Genomic DNA, 10,631 nt, shown 5'->3' on the forward strand with positions numbered 1-10,631 from the left:
TTAGGCTAGCTTCCCACTAACTAGCATAGATAAACGATATACAATGTCCATATTAGTGCGTTGCCAAACGCATATAAAGCCACTGGCCTTGGTCCAGTACAATCTCCCATACGAGGTACTTTAATCAACTATTGAGAGCAAAAGAAAATGGCAGAACAAGGGCCCGACACTCCCATCACAGCCACCTGCCACTGCGGTGGCATTACGGTCACCGCGCCACGCCGCCCCGCCTACGTCAACGAGTGCCAATGCACCCTCTGCCGCCGCTACGCCGTGGCCTGGGCATACTACGACCCGGCCGAAGTCAAGGTGGACATCAAGGAGGGCGCCGCGACGACGAAGTACATCTGGGGCGACCGCGACCACTCGTTTGACTTTTGCTCAAAGTGCGGGTGCATGTAAGTTGTTCGAGGCCACCTCATATCCCACATCCCACATCCCGTATCCCGTATCAGAAGCTCCCTCCACCACCCCGGGCCACCCGGAGGAGGACATAGCCTTTCGCATGAGAAAATCGGATCGAAACCGCTCGACTGATGTTATGCGCGCTGTGCCGCGGCCGGATGGAATAGGTGTTACTGGTGGCCGGTGAAAGCCCAAACCACCCCGATGATGGGTCTCAATACTCGCCTGGTCGATCCCGACGAGATGAGGTATGTCAGCCTACTAAAGCTACTCCTGGTGTGGTGGCGACGGCGTGCTCCAAGGGTTGCGCGTTTCCCCCAAACAGACCTGGCCTTGCCACACACATACACACACACACACACAACACTACTGACGCTTGGGTCTGTACACTGCATAGATGGGTGACGCGGAAGATTGATTACGACCAGCTGTTCGTGCCGATCGAGGCGAAGGACTCGCCCCATCCGGAGGACAAGGCCAAGTATTGAAGGGGGTTTCCAAAGCGGTGGTACCGATTACGCGGTAGTCAGAGTCGCTGTGCGAGGGAACAGGGGATGGAGTACATACAGGATGGTGTCGCAGATGTTCGAAGGGCAGCTGTAAGGATCAAAAGGATACAGACAGACCTACTACCTACATACATACCTACATACATACATACCTCACGCCCACGCAGATCTGATGTTTGTCCTGAGTGAAATTGGCCTTTTTCGGACGCGGGTATATACAAGAATGGGATTGCAGACGCCATAGAGTAATGCTATTATTTATAACAGAACGTGAGTACTTCGAAAAACGCGTGTGTGAAAGGGGGGGGGGGGGGGGGTCAATCCGTCATTAAGAAGAATACAGGGTTGGCCAGCAGCTCGTCTTTAGGCCAGTGGATCAGAACACATGCTGAATCCAGTTGAGACTGATTCCGGCATTCGTGTAGCCTGTCCTTGAGTACGCAAAGTTCATTCCGACGACGTTGAGACAGCCCTAAAGTGGAAAAGAAATGTATCTTATCCATGTTCTTCTTTGCTCCGTAGATGAGGTAGCATATGCTACCGCTTTGACTACACCACGTAAGGAGGTGGTTGATTTCTTCAATCTTCTTTTAGTTCCGACCCATCCAGCTCCATACTTTCCCGGACCGCATGCATATGATTTTCGTAGCCTTCATCAACGCCGTAAATGGAGAGCGGAATGCATATCTCGGGCACAAATGTCTCATTGCCCGCATGTTGATTTCAAATGTTTTGCTTTTTTGCCGTGTTGGAAAGAGCAGTGGGCGAGTGGGGTGCAAGAGGAAGTGCGTCACTCCCAATATCTGTAAGATCTAGTGGTGTCCATTTGAGACGCCGTTTGTCCCGTTTTGTTGGGACTTTCTGACTTGTCTCCTTGCCCTCACCGCCTCGGCCAACTGCTCCAAGACTTCGACCGTGCTCTCCCAATTAATACAAGCATCCGTAATGCTGACTCCCTTTTGTAGGCTGGTAAGACCACCTTCCGGAGGCACCTTTTGATTTCCTTCGTTGATATTGGACTCAATCATGACCGCCACGATGGCGTCTTCTCCCTGTCGCAACTGGTCGCCAATGGCTTGAGCGACCAAGGGCTGGTTCTTATGGTTTTTCTTCGAGTTTCCGTGTGAGCAGTCAATCATCATGACTTCTCTCTGGCCCTTGGATTTCAAAGCTGCACGAGCTGCTTTGACAGACTCCGCATCGTAGTTTGTGCCCTTTGAGCCGCCGCGGAGGATCACGAAGCCGTCTTCATTGCCGGATGTTTTTGTTATGGCAGCCAAACCTTGCTTGGTGACGCCCATGAAGTAGTGTTTTGCGGCGGCTGCTCCAACGGCGTCAATAGCCACGGAAAGTGACCCGTCTGTGCCATTCTTGAAGCCCATAGGGAATGAAAGACCTGAGGCGAGTTCACGGTGCAGTTGAGATTCGGTAGTTCGGGCTCCAATTGCACCTAGAGAGATCAGGTCTGCCAGAAACTGCGGCGAAATGGTGTCGAGCATTTCGCTCGCAATGGGCATGCCCATTGAGGTGAGGTCGGCGTAGAGTTGTCTCGAGACGCGGAGGCCTTTGTTGATCTTGTAGGACTCATCAATGTCAGGATCGTTGATGAGGCCTTTCCAGCCCACTGTGGTCCGCGGCTTTTCTAGGTAGGCACGCATGATGATACATAGATCCGCTGACAGCTTTTCGGAGAGCTCCTTCAACCGACCGGCATATTCAAGAGCTGTTGCAGGGTCGTGGATCGAACAAGGTCCGACCATGACAAGAAGTCTGTCGTCCCGCTGGTGGATGATTTCTTTGCATTCTCGACGACCTTTGGCGACCGTCTCGACAGAGCTTTGGGAGGCAGGGATCTCGGCTTGCAGGAGGGCAGGAGGGATAAGAGGGTCATAGCCAAGGACTCGAACGTCCTCGCCGGGAGCGTGGGCTGGAGCGTCGACGGCGGGCATGGTGAGAGAGAGGGACGTAGGACAGTTGGTTACAAAAGATGAGCAGACGAGAGGCTACAGGATGTGGGCAGGGAGAATGAGATGTACTCGTATGAACGGAAGAGGAGGAATGGAAAGGAAGAACAAAGGCAAGGTGAGGTATAGCTATTTTTTGAGCGGACCTCGAGTCACCCTGGTCAATAGCATGATTCACAAGGGCGACGTGCGGCGAGGACTGGCATCGACTCAGAAAAATTTCGGACGCAGTGGAGGGGCAGCCAACGGTAAAAGGGTAAAAAAAGCAGACGAGGCGGTGTGACGGTGTGACTCGCGGGAGTGGCTGCCTCGGATAAATGATTTTTCCAGAGCTCCGGGCGGCGGGCGCGCTAGGCCGAGAAGGGCTGGTGCGAGTTGCCGCCACGAGGCGCCACACCAACGGCGGTGACACCAATGACAGCCGGGATAATGGGATAATGACGTAGTGCTCGGGCGGCTCTGGGTGGCTTGTTCGTGGCTTCCCCTTTCACGTACTGTTCGTTCGGCACATTCGACTTCCCCCCCACAAACGCGACAAAGCCGACCGCCTCCCTCATCCTCGTCCTCCTCTTCTCTCCCACAATATTCCCGTACATGTTATATGCGACCATATTACCCATCTCCCGCGCATCACTCAGCCGCCCCCTTATACCGAAATCCCAGAGATCTCACTCGTGCGGAACGCTGACTTCCCGAACACCCTCCATCTGAGACCGGCATTTCGCCTTGAGCCCAGGCGCGCGCTCTGGTTGGCCCTCTCTCAAATTGTCCTTGTTTCACCTCGTCAAAGACGTCAACCACACGACACTGCCACCGTTTGATCGTCTCTCCTTGCACACGGGGCTATGACTTGCATTTCGACGCTGGAAACATAAAAACACCCCTCTAATCACACCACAGTCGCTCCTCATCCCATATCCGCACTGTCCAAGTCGATGTCCGGTCTGGGTCCAAATCACCCGACCAACGCCGATCCCTCTGTCATGGCCGACGTCGACACCTCTACTTTCCATTTCAACATCTCGACGCCTGCGTGCAAGCGGAAACGACCATCGGACCATCTGGAGGACGATGGTCGTTTCTTTGTCCGCGACGCCAAAAGACGCTCCACCTCGACACATTGTCTGCCCATCCGCTTATCACCCTCCTCGCGGCCACATGTCTCGGTTCCTCCCGCTTCTTACTCCCTCTTCACTTCGATATACCAGCAGCCTCCGACTCCGGTAGATACCTCGGATGACGAAAGTTCCGGCCAGTCATTCAACGGAGCAGAAGACCAGTGGCCGGCCGCGAAGAACGACTCGCAGCTGGGCAGCGACAGGGGCACGTCGTCAGTCAAGGCCCAATTCAGCGATCCCGTTGATGTCGAAATGGATCTGACCATGGCCCCTCCGGTCGTCCAGCCGAGGATACGACGTGCTCGATCAAACGACATTGTCCCTCCTGAACGCGACCCCAATTTTCTTAATGCTATGGATACATTTGCTCGAGAACGAGTGCCGACGCCCATCAGCGGTCATTTCGACAACCGCGTCAATGATCTCCCCAACGTCCCGCGCCATCATTTTCCACCATTACGCACAAATCTCAGCCCGATGATTGAACAGGAGTCGTGGATCACTAGAGACGGTCTACCGAGTCCCGTCGAAGACGAGGATATGGACACCGCAATGATGATGGATCGGGATGAGCCAGCCATTCAAGGGCATTTGCCCGCCGATAAATACGGAGGGAATGGAAATTCGAGTCCTTCAGGTCGAACGAGGTCGGCGAGACTTCATATGGGATATCTCAACGATTGTGAGAAATGCATTCAGAAAGTGCCAGGCCACTACAGCCATATTATATGGACTTGACCAGGCAGGCAGATGCGTGACAGCGTTTGGCCTGCCATTGGTTGCATGATGAATTTGATGAGCAATGAGAATAAAGATTGAATGAGAAGCATGACGATCACGGTTTGGAGCTTCGCGAGATTACAGGGCATTCACTGGCTGGTACGGCGAACAGCGGTCGGAGAACTTGCAAAGCCACCATGAGCTTCCAAGCAGCACGGTTCGGCGCACTGCTCGTTTGAGACGAGGGAATTTTGATCTGAGAGTTTTGTGCGGCTCCATTCTACACAGGTGCACGCCGCCTACAATAGCTGTACAAATGACATGTCTGAGATGCCCTGCGATATCAGGGCTCAATCGCTTTTCAATCTCTCCCCCCATTTCCACGCGTCTATGATTTGCTGTTGTTTCCCCTAATCCAACTGAGCCAACTCCTTCCTCCTTCTGTCGAAGGCCCTGCAACAGCACCCGCCACGTTACTGGCCATGACATCCAACGGTCCTCCCACAGCTGCCGGTCTTGCGCCAAGGTCTTTTTCGGCTCTTGGGGGCTCATCTTCCGCTTTCCTGGTGATGTATTCGACCCTATTCGCGGGTACAGGGCGTCCTTTAGAATCGATGCCCACGCCCTGGACGCCGCTCGGCGCAACTTGGACGGCTTCCATCACCGGAAGCCCCGTAGAAGCAGGTTGTAGTTCGTCGTCACCTGGTTTGAGTCCCCTCTGGTTCCACGCCGCTCTGGTCTCCCTCCGGCTCTTCTCCTCGGCCGACTCCTCCCCCATTGTCCCCTTTGCCATCTGACCACCCACCAACCCCTTCAACTTGCTCCAGTAGCCGTCCTCCTTCTTCCTCTCCGCCTCTTTCATCCGGGCGGCCTCCATCTCCTGCCCCGCGCGCTCTTGCTCGAGGAGATGCAACTGTTCCGCCGTGGCCTCGCCCTTGAGGAACGCCCGCCGGGCATCGTCCAGCCTGTTCAGCTCCCTCTCGACCCACGCGCGCTTTTGTCTTCTTGAGTGGGCGACGAGCGAGATCGTGCCGTACGCGGTGACGCAGACCGCGAGGCCGGAGAAGAGGATCAGGCCGTACGCGGTGAGGCGGTGGGCGCGGTCGGCGATGACCCGCCCGCTGGAGATGAGGCGGTCGATCGGGGACGACCCTGCGGAGCTCTTTGCGGCCTCGTGCGCGGCCCGGAGGCGGGCGACTCTTTCCATCGGCGTTTCTCTCGAGGAAGACGCTGGTTGCGGGGGAGGAGATTGTGGAGATGAAGGGTGTGAGGAGGGCGACGGTGAGGAGGGTGCGTTCCTGCCCCCCGGCCGGGAGGCAGGTTGATAAGTGAAGGTCGTGGCATGTGGAGTCGTAGATGTGAAGCGTGTAAAGGTGTCGGATGCCGGTCGTCGCGACATTTTGGGGATGAATGCTTTCATTACTTTTTTTGGGGGTGGCACAGGTTCAGGGAGAGGGAAAAGCCTCAGACCTGGGGAGGGAAATATCGCTGGTGTTACAGAGCTGACATCTAAATAGTCGCGCAAGCGGTAGGTAGTGTACAAGGAAAATAGAAGGGAAATCAATTGAAGGGAGAGAAACACCCGGTGGTGGGGAGAAAGCTAGAGGGGAGGGAGGTTGAAGACAACTGGTGTATGAGACTTTTGAGAAAATGAAGCTTCGAAAAGAGCCCGAAAGGAAAGCATCGCATGACGGCGACATGGATGGCGAGACCCACTTTATTTCCATTGGATCTCCAGCCCTTCGCTATTGCTCGCAGTATTCTTTCCCTCCCGTGAATGCTGAGACTCATTCTTCGTTCTACTTCAATGGCGCTTCAACTTATCATTTTGTCCATGTGCAGACATCTATAGAACTCAACTTCTCACTATCAGATCAGAGCACACTCGCTTCGATGGGATGGCCGTGACTCGCGGTCTGTGCTTCTGCCGGACGGCCTCTTTGGCCATCGAGTAGCCACACTGCAAGCTATTCGTGGGAATCATTCTCCGACGAAAGTAATATGATCTAAATTTGTTCGAGTGATGATGCACCCTTTGACTCGTCGACCAGCGTCGCGCATGTATGCATCAGCTCCAGGAGTGCAGCCTTGCCAAGACGCGAGGCTGCCGTTTGCCGAGAGATCGGACTTCTTGGTCCTCCCTTTCCAGACCTCCTCCCCCTCTGCATATCTCTTGAATTTCCAAGACCACCCCCTCTGTGCTCTGGTAGTGCATGTTCTTCGGCGTTATCCATGGGCTCAACACTATCGCTCTTGTGGCCCTAGCTCCTTTGACCTTGTTGTAGGCGGGACATGGACGGTCAGCGGAATCCCGAGCTCCAGCGGGTCCTAGCAGCGCTGAATAGCTTTTCCCAGCAACAAGTGCACCAGCCGCCGCAGCAAGCCGCTTCCTTTGGACTCAACTCTTATAGCAATCAGAGTTTGCATGATGTGAACCCTGGGCCTGCCAACTCGACGATTCCGGGTCTAGGCTTACTCCCGTCAGCCTTCCATGAACGGGCTGTCTCTCCGCCACCCATCCACCGCTACCAAGACTCAACTCCAACCCCCTCCCAGGCACAGAGTAGGACTTCGACACCACGACTACCGGAGACTCTTCGCAGCAAGACTTCCACTCCTAATCCCAACGTCCCCGATGCATCGACCATCGTTACCTGGCCGGCAGCGCTGAAACACGTCTCGCGCCATCTCGTCCACAACGAACAAGTGGCAAACAGGATCAAACATTTGATCAACGAGCAGCATAAGCATGAGCGGCAGTGGTGGGCCGGCCGTGAGGCTATTGTTGCGAGACAGCAGGGAAGGTCTGGGACGTCACAGCAAGTCTCAGCAATATTGAAGTCCCTTGGCGCGAAGGACGTGGCGGCTGCTTCTCCACGTGTGGCTGCGCCATCAGACGAACAGAAGAAAGCGGACCAAGCAGAACTAGACGCCTATGACAAAAAGGTCTATGCTGGTTTGCTGGCCATGGCGGCAGATTTTGACAGGCAACTGCGGTCCCTGGGAGTGCCGTTCTACGCGATCAAACATGATCTGGTAATTTTGGAGGATGGGCCTGAGAAACGAGCCGGTGTCAACAAGGGAAAGATTGATAAGGGGGAGTTGAGGGAGTTGCAAAAACGGATGTGTCAAACTTTGGAGGATCTGTTTGGAGACTGAAAGATGGTGCAGACGGGTGAACCGACCAATACAATGACCTGTCCAGAAATCCAGGCCGCTATTAAGAGGCTCGACGGCCAGGATGATGTCTAGAAGAACTAAATCCTCTCTTCCAGAGCTCCCCCTTGAGATGCCTTGACTGGAAGAAAAAGGCAGAAGACACAGAAGGTATTGTTGTTCCATGACAAGGGATAAGTAGGATATCAGCACAGATGGTGCAGGGCCACCCCCGGACGGCCGGCGCGGGCAATTTCAGCGAACTCTTCTGGGATGTCGGTGAGCAGATGTTGTCCAGCGGATGACTGCCAATGTCTGGACTGCACTTGGGCAAGCAGATAGTCACAAGGATCCCGATGAGGAAGGAGAGACATTGGATGGACGGAATGATGAAGTGGTGGATGGGATCTGGGACGAACCGTGTCTTGTCGGTCTGGGAATTCTCGGCCGGGCACCGTGTCTTCCTCTCTATTGCAGCGGCAGTCATCACCAGCTTCATTCCACACCTTCTCCTCACGAGGAAATCCTGAAAAGAGTTCTCGGCCTCTGCGCCGTCACCTGCGTTAATCATGGGCACCTTGCTGCGCTATCTCACCACTGCCGAAGGCTGCGATCTGATCATAATCTGTGAGCGACAATTCTTCTTTATTCACAAAGCCGTCATCGCTGCCCACTCCCCAGTGCTGAGCAGAGATACAAGCAAGTCAGCGGTAACGTCTGTCACACCCCTCGTCTCTCTTCTCCTCTGTTCTGACAAGGGGAAAACTCGCAGTTCTTTGGTGGCGAGGCATACACTCTGAATGCAGTCTCCGCAGATGTCTTCCGCAAAGTTCTCACTTTCATGTACACTGGCGACATCCCCGACTCCTTCCGGAATGCACTGGCTGCTTCGGATCAACGTCCCCTCAACGAAAAGTTCCCAGTGACTGACGCCTTTCTCGTCACTGTACAAGGCAAGCCCGCTACCGTCAGCCTCTCTAATGGCTCGTTGACGACGGTAGACACTATTACCAACGCGGACAAATGGGCAAAATCCATGGCAAAGCAAGCCTTGAACAAGGATCCTTACGATACCCTTCCATGCCAGCACCCAGACGAAGTCTTTGCCGAGCTCAATGTATACATCGTGGCAAAGCAATTGGAGATCCAATCCTTGAAGGGTGTTTGCGTGCAAAAAATCATTGCTTGGTTTGAGAGAGAACTACACGTAGGGCTGTCCTTGTCCGAAGACTTCCGGATTTCGGCAGGGTACATCCTCAGAACCTACGAAGACTTTACACAGCCTTTTTTTCCGGCTCTGTGCAACGCACCTCCTTGTCGTGGAACAAGAAAGTGCTCTGAGGTCTGTGCTTGAGAAATGCAACCCAAGCCTCTGGGAGGTGATGATGTCCGTCCGCAACCAGTGGCAAAAGGAACTCAAGGACCAGCGGGATGAGTTGCAAAAGAGCAAGGATCAGGTCTCGGCTTTCAAGACTGACCTAGACAGGCAGAAGAATGCCTCGAGAGACCTGGACAAAGCATATCAATCAAGAATGGAGGCCTTGGAGAAGTCACGGGTGCTGGCTGATGGCAGGACCAAAGCTGCACAAGCAATGGCTCGACAGCTGGATGAATTGACACCGTCTCTGCAACAGGACCTGCTGAAAGAGCAGGCCAATGCGGTTCGGTTGAAGGAGAATATTCAAAAAGAAAACAACCCCCCGAAGTCCGAACCTGCTGCTCCAAAACTTCAGAAGAAAATTGAGGACTTGATGGTATTGGTCAAGAGCAAGGAACAGGCCTTGGAGCAGTCCAAAGCAGCCAATAATAAGATTAAGGAGGAGCTGCGAGATGAGAAAGGGGAGCTGTGGGTTGAATCGACGAAGATGAAAGATGCATTCACCAGGTTCAAGAGATACATCAATCGTGAAGGAGAATGTCCCTGCTGTCGGAAGCGGTACAACATCCGGATCGAGCATGAGCGATATACATCCATTGGCTTTGCATGTGCGTATTGCTCTTATCGTTCGATGTTCCGCGGAGAAGACGACTGAAGAAATGCGAGGGAGGATCCAATCGAGAACGTCAATGAGACAACACCTCGTCATTCCAGAGGTTTCAAGTGTATGGCTGCGGAGGATACACAGGCACAAGGATCGGCTAGGAGAGTGTATGATTCACACCGAGAGGTGTCTAGAAGCCCCCAGTTGCTGATGAGGTGTCGATCGATGAGATGTATTGTGCTTGTTTGAGAACGCCCTTGAGGTGTGGTCGTAAACCTTCCTTCCTCCCTTGACGATGAAGGCGGGATGGAAGTAACTCGCAGTTGCCAACAACTGCATACACTCAATAAATGAACACCACTACTGCTGTTTTCTCAAATATGACATTCTCTCGGTTCACACACAAATCGATCACCGAGTTCGACCAGTCACCTAACCCCGTCTCTCATTTCTTGCGCCGCCAGCATGGATGCAAAAGGGGTTGATGCTGGTGCTGTTGACACTCCTCCCTCCTCCTCTAACCAAGCCAATCCTCCATCTTCCGCTGCCGAGGAAACGACCGATTTGCGGAATCTTGCAGTTCGAGCACAAACACTCTCGAGCACTCTTGACAACCTCCGCCAGCACTGTGGACATGAGAGCACTTCGTCAGATATCGCCACTGCCACCGAAGAACTCAAACTCCTTGCCGCGGAACTCCACAGCCTCGATTCTGCAGTGAGCGCCAACAAAGAACTATATACCGATGCCTTTGGTGAAGATCTGGGAGAGATTCGT

General features: G+C 53.9%; 6 protein-coding genes across 7 annotated transcripts; 4 read left to right on the top strand and 2 right to left on the bottom strand.

Moving 5' to 3' along the window:
- Window positions 1-96: 96 nt before the first annotated feature.
- PV07_04352 lies at window positions 97-1,136 on the top strand. Of its 2 annotated transcripts, XM_016391149.1 has the most exons (3): window positions 97-398; window positions 573-653; window positions 803-1,136. In XM_016391149.1, exons 1-3 carry the CDS (start codon window positions 148-150, stop codon window positions 891-893), a joined length of 423 nt encoding a protein of 140 aa, XP_016253051.1. In that variant the 5' UTR covers window positions 97-147; the 3' UTR covers window positions 894-1,136. The 2 variants fall into 2 exon arrangements, with proteins under 2 accessions (XP_016253051.1, XP_016253052.1); XM_016391150.1 differs by lacking the exon at window positions 573-653.
- An 88-nt stretch (window positions 1,137-1,224) lies between these two features.
- On the bottom strand, window positions 1,225-3,115 carry PV07_04353 (3-deoxy-7-phosphoheptulonate synthase). Its single transcript, XM_016391151.1, has one exon. It carries the CDS (start codon window positions 2,861-2,863, stop codon window positions 1,727-1,729), a length of 1,137 nt encoding a protein of 378 aa, XP_016253053.1. The 5' UTR covers window positions 2,864-3,115; the 3' UTR covers window positions 1,225-1,726.
- A 311-nt stretch (window positions 3,116-3,426) lies between these two features.
- PV07_04354 (uncharacterized protein) lies at window positions 3,427-5,066 on the top strand. Its single transcript, XM_016391152.1, has one exon. It carries the CDS (start codon window positions 3,814-3,816, stop codon window positions 4,732-4,734), a length of 921 nt encoding a protein of 306 aa, XP_016253054.1. The 5' UTR covers window positions 3,427-3,813; the 3' UTR covers window positions 4,735-5,066.
- PV07_04355 (uncharacterized protein) lies at window positions 4,891-6,361 on the bottom strand. Its single transcript, XM_016391153.1, has one exon. The coding sequence runs from the start codon at window positions 6,134-6,136 to the stop codon at window positions 5,105-5,107; it is 1,032 nt and encodes a 343-aa protein (XP_016253055.1). The 5' UTR covers window positions 6,137-6,361; the 3' UTR covers window positions 4,891-5,104.
- Window positions 6,362-7,008: 647 nt separating this feature from the next.
- On the top strand, window positions 7,009-7,875 carry PV07_04356 (uncharacterized protein; the record flags this gene model as incomplete). The annotated part of the gene is made up of 1 exon (XM_016391154.1): window positions 7,009-7,875. The coding sequence occupies one exon, from the start codon at window positions 7,009-7,011 to the stop codon at window positions 7,873-7,875; it is 867 nt and encodes a 288-aa protein (XP_016253056.1).
- Window positions 7,876-8,441: 566 nt separating this feature from the next.
- PV07_04357 (uncharacterized protein) lies at window positions 8,442-9,905 on the top strand (the record flags this gene model as incomplete). Its single annotated transcript, XM_016391155.1, has 3 exons — window positions 8,442-8,582; window positions 8,645-9,120; window positions 9,155-9,905. 3 exons carry the CDS (start codon window positions 8,442-8,444, stop codon window positions 9,903-9,905), a joined length of 1,368 nt encoding a protein of 455 aa, XP_016253057.1.
- Between the last annotated feature and the right edge of the window lie 726 nt (window positions 9,906-10,631).

Source organism: Cladophialophora immunda (genome assembly GCF_000835495.1).
Source record: "Cladophialophora immunda strain CBS 83496 unplaced genomic scaffold supercont1.2, whole genome shotgun sequence".
Taxonomy (NCBI): Eukaryota; Fungi; Ascomycota; class Eurotiomycetes; order Chaetothyriales; family Herpotrichiellaceae; genus Cladophialophora; species Cladophialophora immunda.